The 26,932-nt window shown below is 41.1% G+C and overlaps 1 protein-coding gene across 1 annotated transcript; it reads left to right on the plus strand.

Annotated features, from left to right (window-relative positions):
- The first annotated feature begins 8,435 nt into the window (after nucleotides 1-8,435).
- SHISAL2B (shisa like 2B) lies at nucleotides 8,436-26,337 on the plus strand. Its single transcript, XM_043591173.1, has 3 exons — nucleotides 8,436-8,795; nucleotides 13,066-13,223; nucleotides 26,132-26,337. Exons 1-3 carry the CDS (start codon nucleotides 8,605-8,607, stop codon nucleotides 26,266-26,268), a joined length of 486 nt encoding a protein of 161 aa, XP_043447108.1. The 5' UTR covers nucleotides 8,436-8,604; the 3' UTR covers nucleotides 26,269-26,337.
- The last annotated feature ends 595 nt before the right edge of the window (nucleotides 26,338-26,932 follow it).

A 26,932-nucleotide genomic window follows, 5' to 3' on the forward strand; every position in this document is an offset into this window, starting at 1 on the left:
GGAAAGAGTCTTCTCTCAGCTCAAGTCATGAGTGTTACACGGAAAGACACGCTTTCAGAGGCACATTTCTATCATTGGTTGGTGACAGCGGCCACTTCCCGATGAAGGGCTATTTATTTGTCTTCCCACCCAGTAGGGGCTGTGAGAAGGGAGAGGAGGTGACTGGGGACTTGTGATTTACCTCTGTTAGTGGAGTCCCTTAAGGCTGGCTGGGTTCCTTAACTCTGCACTGGTTTAGTTGTATTCTTCACCCCGGGGGCACGAACTCTTCGATTATCTTTGCATGGTGATGCTCACCGCAAAGAAGAAGGATGTAAATCAGCCATATCCACTGGGCCATGAGCCAGGAGCTTTTGTAGTTTATTCACGGGCCAGAATGTTCACCCAGTATGTTCAGGTCTTACATCAAATCTGATGGTTCTTTCCACATCAGATTCTGTCTTCTGGTTCTACCCTACGGCTTCTTCAGGAAGAGCGCCTGCTCTTGGCCAGGGACCCTTCCTTTAGCAGTAGCTGACATTGAGAGTCCCAGCATGGATCCCAGCAAGTCCATTCTCTTAGGTGAGGGGGTACTCTGGGGACACTTCTGAACTTTATAAACAAAAATATAAATATAAAAAGTAAATAATATTTAACTTTATGCATATACAATAGACATGGATAGTGTATACACACATACAAAAAACATACTTCATAGTATACACAGGGACGCCTGGGTGGCTCAGTTGATTAAACGTCCAACTCTTGGTTTCCGCTCAGGTCATGATCTCGCAGTGTCATGAGTTCAAGCCCCACATCAGGCTCCACACTGAGAGCGTGGAGGCTGCTTGGGATTCTCTCTCTCTCTCTCTCTCTCTCTCTCTCTCTCTCTCAAAATAAATAAATAAACTTAAAAAAAAAAGAGTATACAGATGCATATCCTTTCACAAATCATTGCAGGGGGCCAGGAGCAGAAAAGGAGGTATGGTTCACCAGTTAAGGCTTTTAAGAAACACAGCAGGGGTTATATTCCTACTCTGCCTCTTGCTAACCACTGGACCTTAACTTCTCTGTTCCTCAGTTTCCTCATCTCTGAAGAGGAGCAAATCCTGAGGCTTAAGTGACATAAGACATGTGAAGCGGTCATGACAGCAACTGGGACATGAAGAATGGTCACTAGGTGGTAACCATTAGCATTCGTTTTGTGTGGATGTGGTGGGGATCTTGTCATGGGAGGTAATGAGGAGGTATTGTAAGGCCACACAGGGGAGTAAGGACAGTGTTAGATAAATTCCTAACCTACGTTGCTGATGGGGTTCACCACCATTCCCCATGGCACTGTAGCATTCCACATTAATGGTGCTTCACAGCTGCTGTCTGATGTCTGATGCTGCTGCTGACTTTCTCTTTCTTTCTTTCTTTCTTTCTTTCTTTCTTTCTTCCTTCCTTTCTTCCTTTCTTCTTTTCTTCCTTCCTTTCTTTCTTCCTTTCTTTCTTTTCTTTCTTTCTTTCAACACTTGGGGTGGTTTATTTCTTCTGAGACTCTGGCAGATACACACATGAACTTGTATTTACAAAACTAAAAATAATCCACTAATAGAGGTAAATCACAAGTCCCCAGTCACCTCCTTTCCCTTCTCACACTCCCTACTGTATGTGGTTATGTAAATTACATCTTTTTTGAGTGCCTATTGGTTACTCCATTCCCTAGAGGAAGTCACAGTTATTAGCAGGTGTCTATCCTTACAGAATTAAAAAATTTTTTTAAATGTATATATATATATATATATACACATACTCATATATTGTAGAGTATGCTTACGTAATGAACACATAGTGAAATAATGTAGTGTAAACATAACTGTGTATTAGCATTTAAAGTCATTTTTCTCTTTTCTAAGAAAATTGATTTCTTCCATTTTCAAATATTAACTAGAATTAGATCCCAGTTCTTTGTTTTTAATTTTTAAAAATTTAAATCCAAGTTAGTTTACATATAGTGTAATCACGATTTTAGGAACAGAATTTAGTGATTTGTCACTTATATAAAGCACCCAGTGATCATCCTTAATGCCCCTCGCCCATTTAGCCCACCCCCCAACCCAACACCCTGCCAGCAAACCTCACTTTGTTCCCTGTGTTTAGGGGTCTCTTATGGTTTGTCTCCCTCTCTGTTTTTATCTTATTTTTGTTTCCCTTCCTTTATGTTCCTCTGTTTTGTTTCTAAATTACACATATAAGTGAAATCATATGATACTTGTCTTTCTCTGAGTGACTTATTTCACTTAGCTTAATACCCTCTAGTTCCATTCATGTTGGTGCAATGGCAAGATTTCATTCTTTTTGAACACTGAGTAATATTCCACTATATATATCATATATATGCCACATATATACCACATCTTCTTTATCTATTCATCCCTCGATGAACATTTCCATAATGAGGCTATTTTTGATAGTGCTGCTATACACATTGGGGTGCATGTGCCCCTTTGAATCAGCATCTTTGTATCCTTTGGATAAATGCCCAGTAGTGCAATTGCTGGGTAGTAGGGTAGTTCTATTTTTAATTTTTTGAGGAACCTCCATACTGCCCAGAGTGGCTGCACCAGTTTGCATTCCCACCAGTTGTGCAAAAAGTTCGTCTTTCTCCACATCCTAGACAACATCTGTTGTTGCCTGAATCATTTATTTTAGTCATTCTGACAGGTATGAGGTGATAGCTCATTGTGGTTTGATTTGTGTTTCCCTGATGATGAGTGATGTTGAGCATCTTTTCATGTGACTGTTAGCCATCTAGATGTCTTCTTTGGAAAAGTGTCTATTCATGTCTTTTGCCCATTTCTTCACTGGAGTATTTGTTTTTGGGTGTTGAGTTTGATAAGTTCTTTATAAATTTTGGATACTAACCCTTTATCTGATATGTCATTTTTGCAAATATCTTCTCCCATTCCATCAGTTGCCTTTTACTTTTGCTGATTGTTTCCTTCGCTGTGCAGAAGCTTTTTATCTTGATGAGGTCCCAATAGTTCATTTTTGCTTTTGTTTCCCTTGCCTCCGGAGACATGTCAAGTAAAAAGTTGCTGCAGCCGAGGTCAGAGAGTTTGCTGCCTGTTTCCTCCTCTAGGATTTTGGTGGCTTCCTGTCTTAGGTTTAGGTCTTCCATCGATTTTGAGTTTACTTTTGTGTACGGTTAAGAAAGAGGTCCAGGTTCATTCTTCTGCATGTCATTTTCCCATTGATGCTGCTGTTTCTGACTTCTGTGTGTCAGCTATAAAATCAGTCACAAGGCTTTCAGTCTGATGTGAGGTTTATTAAAGGCACAGATATTTACTGTTGTCAATTGCACTGGAAGCTTTGTTAAAACTTATGTCACTGAGCTCCCAATTAAAGCTCCCTAACCAGGACTTACGGCACAAGAATCGGTAGCCACGTCACAGTGTTTCCTGCTCCAACCCTCCAAACCACCCTATGGCCACACAGCAGGGTTTGCATCATCAGTTCCCTCAAATGGCATAATGTTCCTTTTCTTGTAAAAATTCTTCTAGAGGAATATCCAAGGGGCATAGTATTTGTTAAGATACCTCTGATTCTAAGAAACAGGAAACCCAACTCAAAGAGGTTTAGACAATCAGGCAATAAGGGTAATTAACTGGCTTCTAACAGAAACCTCACGCCAGTGAGTCAATGTGGAGAATTGACCCAGTTTCTTTCTGCCCCTTAGCTCTGCCACCTGCTTTTCAAATTCTGTTCTATCTAGGAATTGTCCTATTCTAGCAGTTTCAGGGGGCTGGATAGTGAGAGAATCCTGTAGCTGGACTTTAGATGAAGATTTCAAGACAAAGAAGAAATTCAAGGTATCTCCTGGATGGAAATATACATGAAGATGTTCCCAAGGGAGGAAGAAGACTGACTTGCCACAGCAGGAGAGTCATGTTAGAGATGGTCTAGAGAGCAATGAAGTTGGGACAGTAGAGTGGCATTGATTACAGTGGGTTTGGAAATAAGGATCTATTGAAGGCTTTTGAGCAAAGCTCTCATCTGGACTCTTCATTTTTCCCACAGCCAAGTCAGCTTCATTTGAACCCTTGTCTTGCTTTTACCCAATAGCCAGATGGTTGCTATTCCCAATCTCCCTCCGTTTTTTCCATCATGCAAGTTATGGGTGAACTGGGCTGGGCTGGAGATCAGCGGTAAGAAACAACACTCACCTCTGAGACATACCAAACGACATTGTCCCACTGATGGAGTATACCAGTAGCTCTCAACCCTATCAGACGCAGTGTCCACCATTTTGTAAGATGTTTCTCTCTAATTCTCCCTTTGCTATTTTGAAATGAAACTTCTATATAGTATGATGGATCTACATACCCAATTGAATGGGATGAATTGTATCCCCCCAAATCATATGACCAAGTCTTAACACCCAGTACCTCAGAATATGACCCTATTTGGAGATAAGGTCTTTAAAAAGGTAATTAGGTTAAAATGAGGTCATAAGTGCAGGCCCTAATTACGACTGGTGTCCTTCCAAGATGAGGAAATTTGGACACAGATACATACACTGAGAAGACAATGTGAAGACCCAGGGAGAAGATGGCCAGCGAGAAGCCAAGGACAGAGGCCTAGAACAGATCCTTCCCTCACAGGCTTGGGAAGAAACAACACTGCCAACACCTTGATCTCAGATTTCTGGCTTCTGTGAAAATACTATCTCTACTGTTTAAGCCACTCAGTCTGTGGTACTTTGTTATAGTGGCCCTAGAAAACTAATACAAAATATATAATGGTCCTAGCAAACTAATATTATATATATATTATATAATATTAATATTATAATATATAATATATATTATATATTATATATATTTATATATATTTATATTTATATATATAATATAATTTATATTATATATATTTATATTTATATATATAATATATATAAAGAAGAAATAAATGGAATGCACATATAATGGAATACAAATTTCCATGTAGACGTGCTCAAGCACAACTGTACCAAGAAACATAACATTTACACCAATAATGTGCCCACAACAGCTATAATTCCTTTGCAGAGCGACAGCACAAATGAAGGCAGGCACAGACCGTGTGCAGTATTGGCAATTCAAACACAAAATCTTGAGCAACATTACCATTGGTGCCTGATTTTCTGAAAGAGTGAAAAACGCCTGGTTAAGTTCCAAACAAAAGAGCAAGCGACCATTCCCTCAAATTACATGGTTGTTATGTTCCTGGAAAGCTCAACAGATACATTGTATTTTACTTGCAACATAGGAACAGGTTCTAGATGCGGATGAGTATAAATACAGTTTTCATCTCTGTGAATGTCCTGGGGAACACTGGAAAATCAGACAGCTCTCCATCTTTCTGTAGATGTGGCAGGAGGTCAGGACGTCTAGCATCCCTGGCCTATATCCCTCAGAGCCAGCAGGGCACTCAGTCATCACGACAACCAAAACTGTCCCCTTATTTCCAGAATATTCCCTAAATATTCCCTAAAGGGGAGTATCACCTTCGTTGAGAACCGATGAGATATAAGAAAAAATAAAAAGTATAATTTATGGCAATCTTTCGCTGCTGGGCCAGCCCCACTCCTACTAGTTGCCAGAGCCCCTCCTGCCTGGAGACTGAGAGCTGGGGACTCCATCACAGGGGACCGCGTAGCAGGCAAATCAAGCAAGCAAATATGCATCTTCTGACTGGTGTTGTTAAAAAGCCTTCGTCTTGTCACTGCTCTTAAGCCTCGTGTGTTAAAATGCTCTTTTCTTTACTTGAACTTCAGAGGCCTTGAGGTACTCCAAGCTCGGTAGAGTGTGGCAGCTGGGGGCATGCCTTTCTGCCTGTGCGTTTTCATGTGTCTATGGTGTGTATTTCAGGGTGGAGAACGACCAAGGTGCTGCTGTGGTTACAGAGGCATCAAGGGGCCAGAGCACAGCCCCAGAGAATCATTCTGACAAGCTCTACGGTTCATTTCCCTGCTCCTGTTTCTCAACTACTGACCGTTCAGCCCTGGGGAAAATCACATGGCCCGACCAGTTGGTTCCATGAGAAAGCTAGAACTTCTAACCAAAACTGGGCCCTCAGGGAGGTGCCCAGTCCTTGGGATCCACTCTGTTACCTGGACATGGTTCCCAGTGTTCTCTCTCCATCTCTTCCATTCTCCTCGTCACACACATTCCACTTCGGTGTCTCGTGCTCCAGGAAAACTTCAGTATATCTTATTGAGACAATCCACATCGCTGTCCAAAAGAACTGTCAATATTTTCATCTCAAAATTTCTTTTCCTCTTGCATAAGGGGAAGAAAAGTCCGCTCGTGGGGCCTACAGCCCCTCCTAACGGAACATGCTCCATTGGTCAACGAGCTCAGTTTTTGCCCTTCGATTGCCTTCTCTTTCAATTGCCTTGCCTTTGCCTGAAGATGTGCTGTATGAGTTAGAATCCTTTGGGTGCAAGTAGTAGAAATCTACTTGAATGCACTTCAGCCAGAAAGGGGATTTTATTCTAAGGAGTCAGGAATGTCCCCAAAATCACAGTGATAGGAATATAGGTGGATCTCAGGAAACGACTTGCACAGAATTGCAAAACCATTAACGTTCTTTCCACCCTTCTTTGCTCCTTCTCCCTGCTTCATTTTGTCTTGTGCCCTAGCCTCCTGTGGATTCCTGTCCCCAGGGAAGAATCCCAATTCCAGGACAGAGAACTTAACTGGCTTAGCATAGATCAGGTCCAATCGCCTGGCCAACTTTCAGCTAACATGGCTTAACAGAGACAAGATTAACCCTCCTGCCTGAAAAAAAAAAAAACTAAGCACAGAGAGTAGAGAAACGATAGGTTTTGAACATGGTTATCATGTAGTGCAGGACAATGATGCAACCCTACAGCAGAGAAACAGATAGGGTAAGCCTTATGATTGCACCCAGCATGCTGTCTGGAGAGTTTCCAGACTGCAGCAGCAGGAGCAGCCCCAGGTAGAGCCCCAGAGGTTTCCCTAAGGTCAGAAGACCTAGCTGGGAGTACAGGAGGTCATGGTGGCTTGAGGTAGCAGAAGAGAATAGAGAGCTAGAGAGAGAGAGAGAAAGGCAGAGAGATAAAACTGGATCACTGGAGGTTCTCCTTGAGTCCTCAGCTGGGTACTGATCAGCACACGGCTGTCAGGAGATAACTGGAAACCAGGAAAAGAGCCACGTAAAAGGGGCAGAGGGAACACTCCTTTGAGCTGTCACGAGGCCTGGAATGGTTTGTTTCCACTGGTTGGAATGGTAAGTCTCATAATTCACAAGGTATTGAGTAGAGTGCTTGGAAGAGCATCACCCCAGTGATGGGGGAAAAATTCAGTCCTCAGATCTGCTCTGGTTCTCTCAACAAAGGTTAAAAGCAAATTCTAAAGACTCCAATTGTGTCCATGTTACTTAACTGCGTTCCAGAACAAGGCTCAAGAATATTTCTGGGAATACAAAATTACTCAGCACCCAACAAGGTCAAGTTCATAATTCTGACATCCAATCAACCCTCTGGCCAAAGGAAAGAAGCAGAAAATGAAGAGGAAGGAACACTGTTCTATCTCACAAATTCTATGAATGTTCAGTCACCTCCTCTCCCTTCTTAAGGCTATTACTGTTTTCTTCTTTGTACACCAAGATATTGTTTGGCTTATTACAACAGGCATCCATTACTACTGTTATTTTAAAAGGCTTTGTGAACAAATGAATCACTAAATGAGAATGCCAAACAAAAAGGGAACAAGAGAAATCTCTGCAGCACTTTAAAACTGATGGTCTCTTTCTCCTGATTTCCTTTGCCTTCTCCTCTTTCTGCCTGTCTCTGCAGAAACTCCTCACTGTCTTTACCTGAATCTCTTGCCTGCCCTTCTTCTCTTTGTAGGCTGTTTAACAGAATACACAATGCACGGCTAGATTGTTGGTGAAAAATTTTGTCTCTGGCTTTTATTTTTTTAACTGCCAAATTTTAATATTTCACGTGTGCTTCTCAGAGAAGACAGATTAAGCCTGACCACCACCTCCTCCCTGGTAGCTGAGTGACTTTTGTTTCTGCCCACTATGCAGCTCCCTGGGTCGGTGGCCGAGGAGGGGTAAAGGCTCCCCCGGCCCTACTCTGTTTGCCTGGAACCCAGCTGCCCTGTCCTTGGGCAGACAGAATGGCAACTTGGGCTGCATCTGCCCAGATGGCAGACATATGACACCTCCACTCTTCCTTCGGATGAAATCTCTGGCATAGAGTGGGGCCAACTGAGCTCCGCGGGCTGTCGAAGAAGTGAGGGGAAGCAGGGGGGAGTCAGGGGGGGCGTGAAGAAAGCCCACGAAGGGACAGGGGAGAAGAGGTACAGGGTCGAAGACCGGCAGATGAAAGGGCCACTCACTAGCAAGAGGGAGAAGCGCGAGTAAAGCGACCAGACACCATGTGGACAGGGGGAGGAGAGAGCGCAGAGGAGGCGCGCGAAGGCTGAACGCCCCGCATCCCGACAGACCCCAGATCGCAGGAGACGAGCCGGCGCCGAGGGGCGTCCGCGGGCCAGGCGGTGCGGGACGCGTGCGGTCCGAGGGCAGATCGGGGGTCTCACGTGCCCCTGTCCGCAGCCGCCCGCGATGAGCGAGGCGAGCCGGGTGTGCTCGGGCTACTACAGCCTCAACCACAGCTTCGTGGAGCCCTTCGAGTGTCCCCGGAGCGGCGAGGGGGCCGCCCTCCTCTACTGCTGCGGCTTCGCCGACCTCAAGTACTGCTGCAGCGAGCCGGGCAGCTACTTCCCCTACAAGCACAGCTATATGTGGAGCCTCAGGTGGGCAGGGCGGGGGGCGGGGGGCGGGCGGCGGGCTCTGGGGAGGCGACGAGCAGGACCACCCGGGCAGTGGGAGGGTCGCCCGTTCAGGTCGGGGTCCTCCGGAAGGACACGGAGCCTCCGAGGGCAGGCGAGGGACCTGTAGAGAAAGCTCACCCGGCTGGGAGCTCCCCCAGGACCCGGGACCCGCTCGGTGCTGCCCCCGTCCGGCGAGGGTCCGGCTGTGGGCTCCAGAAGTGTGAGTGGGCCCTGGAGCCCCGGCGAGGCCCGCGCGGGAGGAGCGCGGACCGTGCGCCCAGGGCGCACGCAGTGCCGCCTCCGCTGGTCCCGCTCACCCCGCTCTTCACCCCCGCCAGGGACCGGTCCCAGGCAGGAGGCTCTGCTGGCAGAGAGAAGATACGCAGATAACTTACGGTTTTCATTTCTTTTTGATTTGTTTGGGCATTTGGTGCAATTGACTAGAAAGGGGGCTACTCTGGGACTCATTTTAAGGTATTAACCAAAGATTGGAATACTTCAAGTCTCTTTGAATGTGAGAAGGAATCAAAAAGGGGTGTGTGTGTGTGTGTGTGTGTGTGTGTAAAGCGATTGGAACTTTATAATTTGCTCTTTTCAGATAATCTGACACTGACCCCGAACCGAACTGGAGACCCACAGACAGGGAAAGTTTTACTTGCTATAATACATCCTGTGTAGAACCTTGTCAGGGCACCCCTTTCTTAACGCCTGAGCGACTTGGCCGTTGCTTCGAAAGACCAGAGACTCTCTAAGGTTGGGTTTTTCTTGCCTGTTTCCTGCGATGGGAATTTTACTTATTCCACCTAGTGTTTATGCAGATATCTTCATTGTGAAATGCCACCCCCCCCTTTCTACTCCAAAAGACTGCATCCTTTGACCTCCATTCTTTCATTCTGCCTGGAGAATGCATGTCTCCAAACCCACCTTCAGTTGTGTCTCACAAACCAATTAGCTTATGCCTGACAAGAGAGAGACTCTGCTAGTAAGCCGGAAGAGTGTTATTTCTCTAATTCTCTAGCATGATCCAGAATTTGTCATACAGGCCAAGTCTACAGCAAATGACCATAAATGCTATTTCTCGAGGCAGTAAAATAATTTTTTAAACGTATTGCAAGTTTCAAAAAAAAAATCTCAAAAAGGGGGTTGCCTACCGATAAGCTCATCTAACAACATTGTATTGTTGTGTCATAGGGGGGCATAATCTCAGAAAATGACAGCTTAGCCTTAATATTTGGAGAAGTAATCAGTACTGCATTGGCATATTATCTGGCCTTTTGGAAAATAACATAGTAACCTGGCTCTGAGTTTTTGGAAGTGTTAATAATGGTGGCAGACCCCCAAGAGAGACTGGCAACTCTTAAGTCAAACTCAGGTGGAAAAGTGCCTGGGGTTCTCAGATCCCTGAATAGTCCCAAAGTGACAGGCAGCAGAGGATAGAAAACCTTCCTAAGGTTTATGAGGGCACCAGGAATGAATACCTTGCTGGGGTCTTCATTCAGCACGGACAAAATGGACAGTGTAGCTCAGTTCCTAGAAAATATAAAAATCATTTCAGCTGATGGCATCAGTTGGCAATGTTAAACCCGGGGTTCTTGTCAGCGTTTGAGCTCTGAGAACACAACAGGGAGGTAAAAATTCAGAGCTGCACTCCCCTCATATTCTTCGTTCTCCACCCTAATTTAAAATAGTCCAACCGCAAAAACTATTCCCGAAGTCACTAGCATTTGTTCTGAGATTCTGCAGCCGCTGGAGAAAGGCACAGTACAGCTACTCCCAGGTAAGCAAAGTTGCTAAGCAGGAGGACTCCAGCATTAATGTGACGACAGCTTCAGACCCTCTCTCAGGGACTGGAAAGCCAACTGCCATAACGTTCTGCAGGGAAAGTAGAATTCTCCCTTTTCTGTGTCCGGCCCACTCCCATCTTTTCTCCCCTTACAAGTCCCTGCCCTCTTAGAGTTTCCTTTGGTAACCTTCTTCAGGACCTAGGAAGACAATACGTATTGCACAGGGCAACGCACGAGTTCAGTAAGTATTTGTCAAAATGAATACTGTACGAGATTCCTAGAGTCCCATCTTTATCTAGATAAAGCAACATTTCTATAACGTGGAACTGTGATACAAACTGTCAAGATAACGAAGAACCTTCCTTTATTGTAATGGAAAGCAGAAAATAGCATTTTTTTTCCTTCCAGTAATGCAGCTGGTGTTTTAAACTGTGTGCATTAAAAGCTCACGACATGCGTGTTGAATTTAATTAAATTGACAGTGTTACTTTTAAATTGACTGAAGTACTTTTTCACTTTGAAAATCTTGTTTTTTAATAACCCGCCTTCTCATTTCAGGAATCTCTCCGGATGTCTGGCAGCCCAGCTGCCTTGTGCAGCAGATAATGTTAATTAAGTGGATTATGGTCCCACGTGTCTGTGCATAGTCCTAACCCTCCCTGACATGTATAATCTACAAAAGTCAACTTTGGTGCAAACAAACCCGAAAGAGGAGTTGCCAGAGCCAGGGAGCCTGACCCTTGGAAGAGAGTGCACCAACTGAGGGCAAACTTTGATTTAAATATCCAACTGTAGGGGCGCCTGGGTGGCTCAGGCCATTAAGCATCTGACTCTTGGTTTCAGCTCAGGTCATGATCTCAGGAGATTGAGCCCCACATTGGTGTCTGTGCTGAAAGCACAGAGCCTGATTGGGATTTTCTCTCCCTCTCTCTGGCCCTCACCCTCTCTCGCTTTCTCACCCTCTCTCTCCAAATAAATAAATACATAAAAACTTAAAATAAAGATATACAGCTGTGTGCTGACTCTAGCCACAGAATTTCCAGTTTTCACTGTGTGCAAGGTTAGGGGAACTGGGCTGACATTACTAACCTAAGCACAAGCATCTTTGGGAGCCTAACTCCGTATCTATGGCCAAGGAGGCAATCTCTAAATTGCAGGGGTGTTTTATCTTCTAAAATCAAGGATACAGGGGATGAGCTTAGCCCCTCACTTTTTAATTCTATTCTCCTTTCCAGAGCCCTAACACACCTAGCATCCCTGGTCACATTCTCCCTTCCCTCCCTTTGGTACGTGTCAAACTTGTCAGGGCCTTATCTCTAGCAAATAGTGAAAGCCTGCAGTCGAGCAAGGCATATAATGAAGAAAAAGATCTTCATTGGCCTGGGAACAGCTGTTCTTGTTCTACTTGCCTTGTCATCGGCATCTGTGTTCTTTGCTACTTTTCAATGACCATTTCAATGATAATTGCTTTTCAGTTACTAAAAGTGGATCAATCACCAGTCAATTATTATTTGCTTCTATTTACTATCACTTACTTCTATTTACTACAAGCTAAGTACTCTAATCAGCCCTTTCAATATGTATGCCCAACACTATGGGAAGGTCAACAGAAGTATGTGCTCTTGAGCAACTTAACATTTTCTGTGTATATACTTATGTACCCAGACAAACATCTGGTTCAGAAAAGTTAAGTACATATGTTTTGCTTATGAGTCTTTCAGGATGATGTTTTTTCCAAGCTCCTTTCCCCGTTTAAAAAGATTAAGTTCATAGGTTTATGAAAACTGCTATTTCTCAAATGCTTACTCTTATAGATAATTGCATTAGAAGGAATTATTACAAAATTAGTACAGAGAAAATTTTAAGACATACCCTTTATTTTTAGAGGAAAGCACAAGGGTTCCTTCCTTAATGCTAGAAGCCACTGTGTTGTGCTCGTTCAGAAAGGAAAAACTCAGGCTAAACATGAACTTGATATAAATTTCATAAATACTGCTTTCCTTTCATTAAACATTCTTCTCTTTCGTAAGAGTTGTGGTTTTATATATTAGTGCTGTCTTCCATACGTGTCTCTGAAAGTTCTACATCTCCGGTAAACATTTGCTTCACTACTTTGCGGACGTCAGTATTTTTCTATTCGTCTTTATTGTTGAACACCATTTTTCCTCCTAAAATATATTGAAAGGTTTATTGCTTGAGATACTTTTGAACTAGCCCTAAAGAATCATGTGACCTTTCATGTGTCATATGGATTCACGTGGTATTCTATACTTACGTTAACATATCAACGGGAAGAGAAAATCTAAGAATTTGATGAAAGAAAAAGGGGACCTTTTTTACTCTTTAGACTAAAATATAATTTGGTTCGGAATGACTGAGGCAAGAATTAACCATATTCAAACCTTCTCTTTAGTGCATGTGTTAACCATTTTGTGTGACGGTCCCCATGTTTTTCCTGTTTTCTTCAGCATCGGTGCCCTGGTTGGCCTGGGAACTGCTGCCCTTGTTCTACTTGCCTTTGTCATCAGCGTCTGTGTCCTTTGCTACTTATTTCTGTATACAAAGCCCCGAAGATTAGACACTGGCCTTAAACTTCAACACCTAGAGGCTTCTACCACTCAAGAAGGTAATCACTGTCCATTATTTGTAGCCAATTACCTGCGCTCTATTCAAAAGAATAACCTGGACCTCGGTAACAGATCATGCCATTAACAATGAATGCTTCTTAAAAACTCAATTTATTACATGCCTTTATAAAAATTCACATGAAATTAGACCTTAATGATGACCTATCTTCAAGCAACTGTGCCAAAGGAAAAATTGTGGCAGGATGTAAATGTTCTCATGAACAAGAATACACTGGCCCAACAAATCCACTCTACTGTAGTTAAGTCTCATTCAGTTATGAAGGTTTTATCCCCTTGGAGATTTTACATTTTGTTTTTGATAGAGCCACAGAAGTCAAAAAGAGGAACAAAATATGCGATAATTAATTCTTAGGGTTGGCTTGCTCCAGACTGGTTAGTCAGTGGTCAGTTAAGCGTTTACCAGGGTGCCTGTGGTGTGCAGAATTAGGAAGAGGCATATAAAATACGTCAGAGGCACACAAAGGAATAGAAAAATAAATAGAAGACAGTCTTTGTTCTTGAATAGGCTACAAACTAAGATACACATGTGTGTATGTGTGTGTGTGGATAGAATGACTATAAAGTAGAAAGAAATTTTTATGTATAGTTTGTGGAAACGGGTCTAACTATCTCAATTATAAAGTGCTACACAGATGCTAATTGTTTGCATTATAAAATTCAATCAGAAAGAACTGATATAATTTTTGTGAATATACATTTCTATTAGTGTATTTAAAAAGTAGTAATCATAGGGGTGCCTGAGTGGCTCAGTCGGTTGATTGTCTGACTTTGGCTCACACCATGATCTCATAGTTCATGGCCTCGAGCCTGCTTCAGATTCTGTCCATTTGTGGTCCCTCTCTCTCTCTCTCTCTCTCTCTCTCTCTCAAAAATAAATAAACATTAAAAAAATATAGCAATCATAAATTTTGATATATATGTTTAGAATGTATTCTAATAAAAATCTAGAACATATAAATAGGATATATATGCATATATATGTACATATATATTTAGAATGAGACAGAAGTGCTCACTAACTTCTATTTAAAAAGGGAATGAAAACATTTACTTTAAAAAATCTTGGAAAATCCTCTGCTCAGATGCTCTATTTTAGCTGAATCCTGAAATGTATGGAGTACATGCTCTGCGACTTGATCAAATACACTGTCACTAAATGATTGCATTAGCTCTACTTTCATTCTCCTAGAGATCTCTCTCAGAGGGTGTCCTGCATCACAGAGCAAGAGGCCAACGTCCCTTTGCAGTTCTTTTTCTGAAGCACTGTTTGGAACTGTGTGGCAGAATAGACAGGTCGTTCGTTGAATTTAGTCCAATGGCTTAGATCCTGTTCCTCCACAGGCAAAATGAAGCATTGGATTAGTGATCACCCAATAATTAGGTCATAAAATCATTTTTTGTCTCAAGTGCTTAGGTAATTTAAAGTAGAAGTCTTTAAGTTTGCCAGTGCCTAAGAATCACCTAGGGAGCTCCTGAAAACCCACAAACTCCAGACTCTGCATTTTAAAACAAATAGGTCCTCTTCCCAGCTAAGCCCTGGACTCCCCTGCTGTCTACTCTCCACAGAGCAGCCAGAGTGAGCTTGTTAAAATCTAAGTCAGGTCATATCACTCCTCTGCTCAAAACCCTAATCACTTCCCATCTCTCTTGATACAAACAGTTGTCTTAACTGTGACCGGCCAGGGCTTTGGTGGTGTCCCTCTCCACCCACATTTCACTTCTCCTGTGCACAGCCACATTGGCCTCTTTGCTATTGCTTGAAATTCCTCTGCCCCAGGGACTTCGCACACAATGTCACCATTGTCCAGAAGGCTTTTCCCTCAGATATCCATGGGACTTGCTCTTGCACTCTCTTTAAATCTTTACTACAAGTCACCTTTCTAGGGAGTTCTTCCCTGATCGCCATATCTGCCTTCTTAACTCCTCTTCAACCTTTCCAACTTCCTTCCTGCTTTGTCTTTCTCCTAAGCATTTAGCACTAATATACCATACATTTTAGTCTAACTTTTCTCCACTTCAACTGGAAAGTAAGTTCCAGGAAAGTAATAATTTTCACCTTATTTCCTCACTACTATAACCCTAGTGCCTACAACACTTAACACGTGTTTGTTGAATGAATTGACTGGAGTGGAATGGCACCTTTATTTATTTATTTATTTATTTATTTATTTATATTTTTAAAAAGTTTTTTTAAGGTTTATTTATTTTTGAGAGAAAGTGACAAGGGTGTGAGCAGGAGAAGGGCAAAGAGAGAGGGAGACACAGAATCGAAACAGGCTCCAGGCTCTGAGCTGTCAGCACAGAGCCCAACAGGAGGCTTAAACTCATGAGTGATGAGATCATGACCTGAGCTGAAGTTGGACACTTAACAGACTGAGCCACCCAAGCGCCCCGAATGGCACCTTTATAGTAGATGATGAAAGGAGCATCTTTATTGTCACCTTTAGAGTCATCAACATTTATTGAATGTCTGCTGTATGCAATGTATTGTGCTAAATAGGAATTGGTTCTTCTTCGTGGTTTCTTTCAGGGACTGCTCCAAAATATTACTTCATGTTGGCTCTGAGAACCCAGCAACAGAATTAGTTGGCTTGTGGACTGAAGTCTTGTAGTCTTATTGCTGCGTAGCTAAGGAGATCCATTAATGCACTCCTCAGGTAGTTAGATGAAGTTGCTTTCTCACATCGAAATGTCCCCACTCTGCCCCTCTCAAAAACATCATGTTTATCACGCCAGCAAATTAATTCAGTACTCCTTTCCTGAGTGCTTGCTATTGACAAGGCAGGGTTTTATATGATCCCTGCCATCCTGCTGCTTTCAAAAGAGGGGATTTTTGGTCCTTTGGGTTGATTTTAACCAAGTCAGACATAGAGGAGAGCCCAAAACAAACTAGGTAATCCAAATGTCACTGAAATAGGGAGAGAAAATGGTTTCTATTTGAAAGGGACCCTTTAAAGTGATCATTTAAAAACACTGTGGTGCTGTTGTTAAATATGCAAGCTATTCCAGTGATTCTCCCACCTAGGAATACATTACCATGTTCTAGCTATGAAAAAAACAAATCTTTATTCCATTTAAGGAATGCCTTAAAGTTTAGGAACATAAGATGTTTGCATAATAATCAAATCCGTAAACATTGCATGGGAGGAAATCTGTTTCATTAGTTACCACTCTTCTCTTTCAAAACTATCTGTTGTTACGAGTCAATCTCCTATTATTTTAGGTTAGTTTTTATAATTGAGACTGTTTTCATTACAGGCAATTTGAATGACCTACAGGGAATAATGTTTTTGTGCACATTCTAAAACCGGCTCAGGGCACTGGACTTTTTTGTTTCTGTAAGTGACAATAATCTGAGTCTAAAAGAGTCTAATCTTAGGCTATTTCGTCAAGATTTTTCCTTGGTGTGTCTTTATTTTATTGGGTTTTATTCTTTTTAATGTATACAATGTAAGGCTTTATACCTCTTGAATTGATCCTGAAGAAAACAGGTCTGTGGTAGTGACTGTAGAGAATAATTGGGCTACCTCCAGGGCTCACTTTGTGCAGAGGTACTATTGCTAAGAAATTGATTGCCCTTTAAATTGTGTCCCATAATCATTTCCTTCTCTTTGTGTGTGTGTGTTTTGAGTTATGTGTGTTTCAGATGCCAGTGTTGAAGAGAATCCCGTTGCTTTTCAGGTGCACTGTAGGAGATGTACACTTCTGAGAAGATGGCTGTGTGAAGGGCATCTTTCTGAGTAGACACGTTGAGGGCGAGGGCTCATTTCTTAAGATGGGAAAGAATTAATGGCTAATAGAGAAGCAATTAAAGGGGTGAATCTTCTAGATCCCTGCTTCTCAAACTTTTCCGTTGGAGAATCCTTAAAGGTAGAGTAGAGGGGAACGTGTACCTCCAGAATTCCAGGGGCTGGCGTGGAAAGGCTTGCCTTAGGCCTATGAGCTTGCAATTATTTTAAGTTCTCATATTTATTTTTAAAATTTATGGGATTTTCCAACTTGGCTGAATGCCACAGGTTGTTCTACTCTAATAATAACCCCTTCTTATTCTCATAGCTGAAGAAAATCGTTGCTTCAGAAAGAGTAAGCACATCCATCCTGCAGTTTGAGTTTCCACTGATACTCTTAGGTTGCGGAGGTGGGTGGAGGCCTGAGAAGAGGGGTCATTGGAAGCAGAGTTTTGGATGGAAATTAAAAGGGCAGATGTTCGCAGAGTGGCTTGGCACATAAAAAATAATGTTTAGAGACAACAGACAGCTCCAAGGCTGTATCCGGTGGTCTCTTTTGTAAAGGCAGGCGATTTAATTGAAAAAGAGTGAGCAAATCATTACTTAGGCACAGTGGTCTAGAAGAAAAACATAAATTACATATGGAATACTGAGAGGGCACATTTGAAGATCATATAATCGTTTTTTCTGCCTGTGAGAGAAATATGGCTCGGACTGGCTCAGAATGGTCTGCTATATTTCTTCTTCTTAGATGACTCACCTGGAAACAAAACCGTTCTTTCAGATCACTTTCATTGAAGGAAAACTAGAAAATATAGAGAAATACACAGTGTCTTCCATGATTCCATCACACAGAGATAAGCATCACTAACACTGTGTTGAGTATCTTTCAGGATTTTTTTAAATTTTTTTAAAATTCTGGTGGAGTGCTATGATTTTTTATTCTTTTATTTTGATATAATTTCACACTTCCAGAAAAATCACAGGAAAAGTATAGAGAAGGTTGTATACCTTTCCTTGGATTTACTTAATGTTACTATTTTGCCTTATTTTCTTTATCACTGATTTTCTCTCAATGCATATTATCCGAGCCATTTGAGAATAACTTGCAGATATCATTCCTTTTACCCGTAAGCATTTCGTTAAGTATTTCCTAAGAACAGGATTTTTTCTTATGTAGTGAGAGTATGTTTATCAAACTCAGGAAATGTAACATCAACACAGTAATATTATCTAATCTGCAACTCATATTCAAGTTTTGCCAATATCCTTAATAGCTATGCTTTTCTTATCTAGGATCTGTCTTGTAATTTAGCCTCCTTCAGTCTTCAACCATTGTCTTTCATGATTTTGACATTTTTTGAAAGCAAAAGCCAGGGCGTCTGGGTGGCTCTGTCGGTTGAGCGTCTGACTTCAGCTCAGGTCATGATCTCACAATTCATGGGTTTGAGCCCTGCATGAGGGTCTGTGCTGTCAGCTGAGCCTGGAGTCTGCTTCGGATTCTCTGTGTGTCTCTCTCTCTGCCCCTCCCTGCACGCACTCTCTCTCTCTCCCTCTCAAAAATAAACATTAAAAAAAGAAAAGAAAAGAAAAAGCCAGTTATCCTGTATACTACCTTTCAATTTGTCTGATATTTTCTCATGATTGGAGAGAGATAATACATTTCAACAGGAATACCACAGAAGTCATATTCCCAGGGCGTCATATCAGGGCATCACATAACATTTGTTTGTCCCATTATGAGTGATGCTAACTTTGATTCATTGGTTAAGGTTGTATTTGCTGGATTAATACATTATAAAGTCACTATTTTTCCCTTTTAATTACTAAGTACTTTGTGGGGAGGTACCTAGAGACTGAAAATGTTCTGTTCTTCCTCAAACTTTTATCTACTCATAGATGGTTCTTGACTGAATTTTTTCATTGAAAATTTCAAAATAATTTCAGATTATTACAATAATTGCAAAATGGTGATTTTCTGACCCCATCATTCTTATTCCTTTGACACTGGTTAGTTGTTATTCTCCTGCAAGGAAGAACTCTCCCTTCTCCCCTATTTATTTACCCATTCATGTAATTGTTAAGATCAGTATGGACTCAAATCCTTTATTTTAAAATATTCTATTACTGTCATTAGTTACTCTGATCCTTACATTGTCTCAGATTTGGCCTCCAGGAGCCCCTTTAAATTGGGTCCTTTGTCCTTTTGAAATGTATCCATAATTTTTTGAGCACTTTTTTGCCTTCTGTCACAAAATGTTCCAGGGCAGCCTGTACTCCTGTTCCAGCCCTGGAATCTTTTATTTCTCCAAAAAAGCCTGATTCATTTTGTTAGGAACAGTATTTAGAAACCAAAATCTGAGTGTATCATACTTCATTATTGACTTTGAACTAGCTTCCATTTTTTTTCATTACACACATAAATTGAACATCCAAGTGTTTTCTTTTTCTTTTTCTTTTTTTTTTAATGTTTACTTATTTTTGATAGCACATGGGGGGAGGAGGAGAGAGAGGGAGACACAGAATCTGAAGCAGGCTCCATCTAGGCTCTGAGCTGTCAGCACAGAGCCCAATGCAGGGCTCGAACACACAGACCATGAGATCATGACCTGAGCCGAAGTCGGTCGCCCAATGGACTAAGACACCCAGGTGCCCCTAAGTATTTTCTTAGCATAAATCCTTGAGAGTGGGGTTGCTGACCAAAGGCTGGACACATATTGAAAGCTGTGGATACAAGTTCCTAACTGCTGTACAGAAAAGTACGATTTCATGTATATTATTATTTCAAAAGATACACATTTTACTAATTTCATTGAAAAAATAATACAATGTTTTTATCTAATTAGGAGTGAGAATGGACATTTTAGTGTTTGACATTCTTTCTTTTTTTAAAAGGGTTTTTAAAGTAATCTCTACACCTGCAGTGTGGGGCTTGAACTCATGACCTTGAGACCAAGAGTCACATGGCTTTTCTGATGGAGCCAGCCAGGTGCCCCTGTCATTTCTTTTGTGGCATATTGTTGCTCATATGCATGTTTTCCATGGGAATGTACATTTTTCACTGCTTTATTAAATTTTTTTTCAATGTTTTTTATTTATTTTTGGGACAGAGAGAGACAGAGCATGAACGGGGTAGGGGCAGAGAGAGAAGGAGACACAGAATCGGAAACAGGCTCCAGGCTCCGAGCCATCCGCCCAGAGCCTGACGCGGGGCTCAAACTCACGGACCGCGAGATCGTGACCTGGCTGAAGTCGGACGCTTAACCGACTGCGCCACCCAGGCGCCCCATTTTTCACTGCTTTATAAGAACTTTACACACAGTAACTAAACTCTTTTACAAATATATTACAAATGTTTTCACAGTTGTTTCCCTTGTAATTTTGTGTGTGACAAGTTTTCATTTATAGAAGTTTTTCCTTTTGTAATTTCTCCCTTTAGTTTCATACTTACAAAGTTCTCACCTCTGGGGACACCTGGCAGGCTCAGTCAGTACAGCATGCTACTCTTGTTCTTAGGGTTGTGAGTTTGAGCCCCATGTTGGGTATAGAGATTACTTGAAAAATAATAACATTTTTAAAAATCTAAAAAAAATAAACTTCTCACCGCCACTGTAAGATATAAAGATATGCAACTGTATTTTCTTCTAATACATTTATTCACTTGTTTCTACATTTAAATTTTTAATAATCCTGGAATTTTAGTTTTGGTGTAAAGTATGAGGTAAGTATCTGCCTTTTTATTTTGCAAATAATGAGCCAATTGTCCAAATGTTTATTGGATAATCCATCTTTCTCTTGCCAATTTGAAATGTCATAAACTGAGGGTACTGGGTGACTCACTTGGTTGAGCAGCTGACTTGATTTTGGCTCAGGTCACCATCTTGCAGTTCGTGGGATCAAGTCCCATGTGAGGCTCTGCGATGACAGCATGGAGCCTGTTTGTGATTCTCTCTCTCCCTCTTTCTCTCTGTCCCTCCCCAACTCTTTCTAAATAAATAATTAAACTTAAAAAATAAAATGTCATAAGCTGAATTCTTATATATACTGTGATCTGTTTTTAGACTTTCTGCTCTGTTAAATTTATCAATCTGGTTATTCTTAAGCTAATGATACACCTTAAAAGTTATTGTAATGATACAGTTTTATTTTAATATCTGACCAAGCAAGCCTTTCTCCTCCCTCCCAACATGCTTCTTCATCAAAGTTTCTTGGCTACTCTTGTAATGTTGAATCACACTGCTAAATTTTTTTTAAGTTTATTTATTTTGAGAGAGAGAGAGAGAAAGAGAATGGGAGAGGGACCGAGAGGGAGAGAGACAGAGAGAGAGAAAGAGAATTCCAAGCAGGCTCCAAGCTGTCAGTGCAGAGCCCAACTCTGGGGCTTGAACTCACAAACTATGACATCATAACCTGAGCAGAAACCAAGAGTCAGATGCTTAACCAACTGAGCCACCCAGGTGCACCCCAACATTGTCAAACTTTTAAAAATCAAGTGGTATTTTGAGAGATGTTGTAATTTTTTTTAAGTTTATTTATTTTTGAGAGAGAGAGAAAGAGAGCATGTTAGGAGCAGGGGGAGGGGCAGAGAGAGAGGGAGAGAGAGAATCCCAAGGAGGCTCTGTGCTGTCAGCACAGAGCCCAACATGGGGCTCGGTTCCATGAACCGTGAGATTATGACCTGAGCTAAAATCAAGAGTTAGACGCTCAACTGACTGAGCCACCCAGATGCCCTTGTACTAAATTTATAGATAACTTTGGGAGCTATTTTTCTTCATAGTCTTACCTCCCCTTCAACAAAATTTTGCTCAAAACTCTTATTAATTAGGATACCAAATTATTTTGTAACACCATTCTTTGTTTCAGAAAGGCTTTCAGAACTCATTGAGATTTTAGTAGAAGATGGGCTAATTTGAACTCAATGGCAGAAAAAGATGCCGTGTCTCCTAAAGGGACATTTCTACTTAAAATAATAAGCCTGTAATGTCCTATGGCTGCTTTTGTTCCTAGAATGTAGAAAACCACATTGCTCAGCACAGCTACTGCCACATTTAGCATTTGTGGGTCCTCCCCAGGGCTCAAGGTTAGGCAATCTTGACTAATGTTGGAACCAATAAACAAAATAGAAGCCAGTCATTCATGAAAATTTCATTTAACGGATTTTAAATATCAGCTAAATTTATTTGTGAGTTATGTTAGTCATCAATGGTTGGCAAAATTTAATAATGCAGAAAAGAAAAAGAGGGGGGAAAAGGTCCATTGTGGAAAAAAAAAATAGGACAGGAAAAAACATTTCTGGATAGAACTGCCTTCACTCATTGATGGAGGGGCAAAGCAAAAGGGCAAGTCTGAGATTCTAGCTTTCTTTTTTAATGTTTATTTACAGAGAGAGACAGAGAGAGAGCGAGAGCAAACAGGGGAAGGGCAGAGAGAGCAGGAGAAAGAGAATCTCAAGTAGAGTCCACCCTGTCAGCGCAGAGTCCAATGTGGGGCTCGAACTCACGAACCGTGAGGTCATGACCTGGGTCGAAACCAAGAGTCAGATGCTTAACCGACTGAACCACCCAGATGCCCAGGTGTAAAAGATTCTTTTACAGTGCATATTTAACTGTATTTACTGGAGATACCAATTCATCCTTGAGGAGAAGCAGGGCATTGGTGGCAGGAAAGGACAATAGATCAGGAGGTCACTAGGCAAGTTTTGCCCACCTCACCATTAACTTCAGATTCAGCCCTATGCTTCAGATTCAGTCAGAAGGGAAAACATCCTCTTGCAAATCAAAAACACTCAGGGTGCAGATTTAAGGCTGCATGTTTTCACTAGGAGGAGCCGTGGGATGAGTGGGATGTGTAGATTTTCCACTTAGTAATAAAGTGAGCCGCTAATTAGGAACTAGAAGGACTGAGAACAGCGACACAGGAGCTAGGGGGCCGTAGGCAGATAGCTGCAGAAAAACTTAATTAGGATTCTACCAGAGAGCCAAGGGATGAAGACCTGAGGGGGTCCCCAGCATTCTTTTGATATTTTGAAATGGCAGGCAAGGGCAGAGTTCATAGAAGAGTTGCAAGATAAATGGATTCCTGAGGAATGAATCTGAAAATGAATGCACAATTTAACTGTTACCAGAAGAAATAGATTGGCGTAGTTTCTGATGAGGGTACGTGGAAAGATTGATGAATTGGATATGAATTTTGGTAAAGGTCAAAGCTTTAATTTAAATGCTAGTCTGAGGAGTAGAGCCTTAAAGGAAGGTTGAGATTTACATGGGATGACCACACACACACACACACACACACACACACACACTAATTAAAATGGGACACGAACAGCAGGAAGAACAAGTAATGTCAACCCACGAAAGAACAGACATGTTGGAGCTTCACAGTCTGCACTCAGTAAAGAAAAGGAGGAATTAAATAAGAAAAACCTTTTATCTGTAACAAATCCCTCAATTTGTAAACTCAATGGATTTACAGATTACTTATTGAAAATCGAATCCATGTTGTAACCCTGGCACAGAAAAAAAGGTAGCTGATTTTATCCCTACTTGTTGGTTCAGAAATTCGCTTCTATTTATCAAAGCAAAACTAGGAAAAGGAGGTTGCCGAGGATTTCCCACATTCTCTTCTAAAACGATTCCAAAGAGATGTAACTAGCTGGACTCTGTTATCACTGCAGCTACTCACTGCAGTTGTTTTTCTCTGTGTCTAGTTATTCTAACTTACTGGAACGACACACATTGAAAGCATCTTTGGGGGAAGAGAGTGAACATCAGGGTTAACTTGCGTATCAAAGTTCCTGCTTCAAAGAATATTGGTATGGTGTTTGTAATAAACCTTTTGTTTGTGAAGCAAATTGCTTCTGTGAGGGTAAGTGCCTTGCCTTAAGACGCTAATCTAAGAAACAGTCTTTGTACCTACACTGCTTAAGAGGATCCAGAAGCTGAGGAAATAAGGAGTCAGGGCTGGAGAATGGTTACTTTACAAGTCCTAGATGAAGAAAAATCTGTAACACCGGAACTTATTTTGCAAGCCATTAAATCTCCGAGGGGAGTAGACAGGTTAGATAAACTTTTTCAATGGTGGCCAGAAGATACATAATGGAAACTAGAGCTGTCGGAACGGAGATGACTTACAGAGAACCCCGGACAAAGGGGTTCTTAGATAGAACCCTGAAGTTAGGAAATAACTGTGAACTATTTCCCATTAAAAAAAGACAAAAACAAAAACTATGTGATAAGGTAGATAAAAACACCTTGAAAATCTTTCTGAAATATGATTAATTTAAGTATGTAAAAAGCTTAGGAAACGTGAAGGACTGGAGTTAAGCAACATTCAGTTCACACTTCCAGCAACTCCAATAAAATATTACAATTTTAGATTACATTTAAAGAAATGCCTACATAAGGTACAGAAGCCACCCAGGTAATACGAAGCTAATTTACATCTTACGTCCTTATCTTTTATCTTTACTTGCGAGAATCCGGAAGATTCAAATAGGACCACACAAATGAAAAATGAAACTACAAATATTCTGTTTTTCAAATGTTATATGAGGAAAAGTTTCAACACCCCCCTTAGAGAATAAATTCCATTACTTAAGTACTTAGTAGTTAAATTTTCATCTAGTATTTTTTGAAGCCCCACTTTGCAAGTAATAGTCAAGTCAAATTTATCGGTTTCTTAGATTTTCAAGCAACCTTCCCTGCTCATTTAACAGCTTCGATTCCTGATTGGGCACAGAGCTCCTTACCAGGTTAGAAAATGTTGTGCCTACAACAAATCAACTTAAAAATCAAATCATATGGCCGAAACATTATGACTGAATGTTTAGAAGTAGAACATTAATTTATTTTACCACCCAAAAGCTTCAGAAGTAATGACATAAAGCCATCTATTGAACAATTTTAGGCCCTGTACTTTAAACTTTCGGTACTTTTAATATTAGCTCAGAGGAAAATACCATCCACGTTTCAGTTCTAGGGGCATGATCTGGGAGCTGGAGTGAGACATCATTCTTCACAACTTGTAAATAATACTGCCCTATAAGTGGTGAACTCTGCAATCAACCTATATGGGGGATATTTGGATGGGGCCTGGAAGGCAGTCTATACAATTACTTATAAATAGGAAGAGCCAGGCTGAAAACTGAGGCTTAGACTTCACGTTAAGCGGTGAAAAGTAGAGGAAGTAGCTGTTTCTAAGAGTGGAACCTTTTGGCCAGTGGGTCCTGCTTCCTCTTAGGGAAGTTTAGAGCAGATTTTTCCAAATGAGACTAATTAGGGAGGGAGACAGTGATAGGAACCCATAAGCTGAGCCCTGAGGCACACCTAAGAGACCTGGGAGAAGAAAAGGGACCAACAAAAGGCCGAGAAGGAGCCATACAGACAGAGGAGGTGAGTCCAGGGTGGTATCCTGGAGGCCAAGGAAAGAAAATGCTGCTGGCCGGTCAGATACGATGTGGACTATGACCTGGGCTGGGGATTCAGCAACAGGAGGGCATTAGTGACATCTGGGATTTATCTACTACTTCTACATATTCATACATTATTTAAATTTGCACATTTTGGTTAACTATATGATACAGCTACTTTTCTAACAATCATTTTTGGAAAATAATCCATTTCTTTGCTATCAGCTTCAGTTTTTGTGATGATCAGAGGTCTATATTCCTCTACCCTTGTACATTTTGGATTGATAATGACACAGAATGAGTGAATGAGATTGTGGCACAAATGTGTTCTTTTTAAAGATTACATCTAAATTGATTATGATAGCAAAGCCTTAAGAGTGGTGCAAATTATTATGATTAGTTTTAGTACAGTTTTGTTCACTTTATGCAGAGGGATAGTCACACTTTTATTAAGCAACCCAGAAATTGTTGCCTTCTTCTCAAATGTGTAATTTCCTCCATGGAAACACAGAGGAAGAAAGATAAGCATGGAAATGAAATTCTTCTTTCACTGAATATTTCCCTAATTTGACTTTCAGAAGGAAATGCTCAGAAGCAGCTTTGAAATGATTTGGTTCTCACCCATCCACCTAGTGTTTTCAAGACAGAGCTTCAATATTGCTACAAAATGTATTTTCCAAGCACACATTTTAAAAAGCCAAATTTTATGTCATAATTCCAAGTAATTATTTCATTTTGTGTTGTGCAGGCAACCCAAACAGGAAAGCCAATGCCCCCAGTTCAAATGCAGCATCAAATTCGACAATGGAAACATCCTATGAAGCTGATGACATGAATCAAGAGCCACCGTTGGAGACGACACAAATCAGCACTGTGTATTATTAAAAAGCCTGTGCTGTAAAAGCTCACTGGAGGGACAGAGCAAATAAAAATAAAGAATGCATTTCAAATACAGTTCGTAATAGTACTTCTCAAAAATTCATCATGCACAAAGCAAGACGCAGCTGTGCTTTTGATTTTTCAGTTAATTTATTAAAAACCCACTAAGGTTTCTGATCATGTGCAGAGAAGTTTACTTTTATTTGCTAATTAAGATGTTCCTGCAGTACATGAAATTATGCTAACACTTCTGGAGAAATTAAGGAACTTAAGATAACAAAGACAAGCAAACCTATGTCAGTGTGGAACAATGGGAAATTTATGTCACATTAGCAACATTACACAAGTCTTTGGATACTTAGCGGCAGTTCGTTTCATGAGACCGTACTGGATACGTAAATCTCGGAGGGAATGGTCTTGTAAAATAGAGGTGGCATTTTTTAAGTCTCTTAGACATGAACCCCTTGCCTTTTTCAGAGGGTTTGTGGGCGCACAATGAATGTATTGCTTTTATAAAAGCTAACATTCGAGAACAGAGTATGTCACAATATATGATCTTAATAATAAATAGTTTCAGCTTACCAAGGGATAACCGTAACACGAATCCTTCACTGATAGAGTTCCTAAGGAACTTCTATAATGAAAGTTATCAAACACACAAGTCCTCTGG

Source organism: Prionailurus bengalensis, chromosome A1 (assembly GCF_016509475.1).
Source record: "Prionailurus bengalensis isolate Pbe53 chromosome A1, Fcat_Pben_1.1_paternal_pri, whole genome shotgun sequence".
Lineage (NCBI taxonomy): Eukaryota > Metazoa > Chordata > Mammalia > Carnivora > Felidae > Prionailurus > Prionailurus bengalensis.

Bases quoted from the DNA above. Each gene is read 5' to 3' on its own strand.
- SHISAL2B (XM_043591173.1), top strand. From the start codon at position 8,605: ATGAGCGAGGCGAGCCGGGTGTGCTCGGGCTACTACAGCCTCAACCAC. The intron at 8,796-13,065 runs GTGGGCAGGGCG...TGTTTTCTTCAG, and splicing joins AGCTATATGTGGAGCCTCAG to CATCGGTGCCCTGGTTGGCC. The intron at 13,224-26,131 runs GTAATCACTGTC...TGTGTTGTGCAG, and splicing joins GGCTTCTACCACTCAAGAAG to GCAACCCAAACAGGAAAGCC.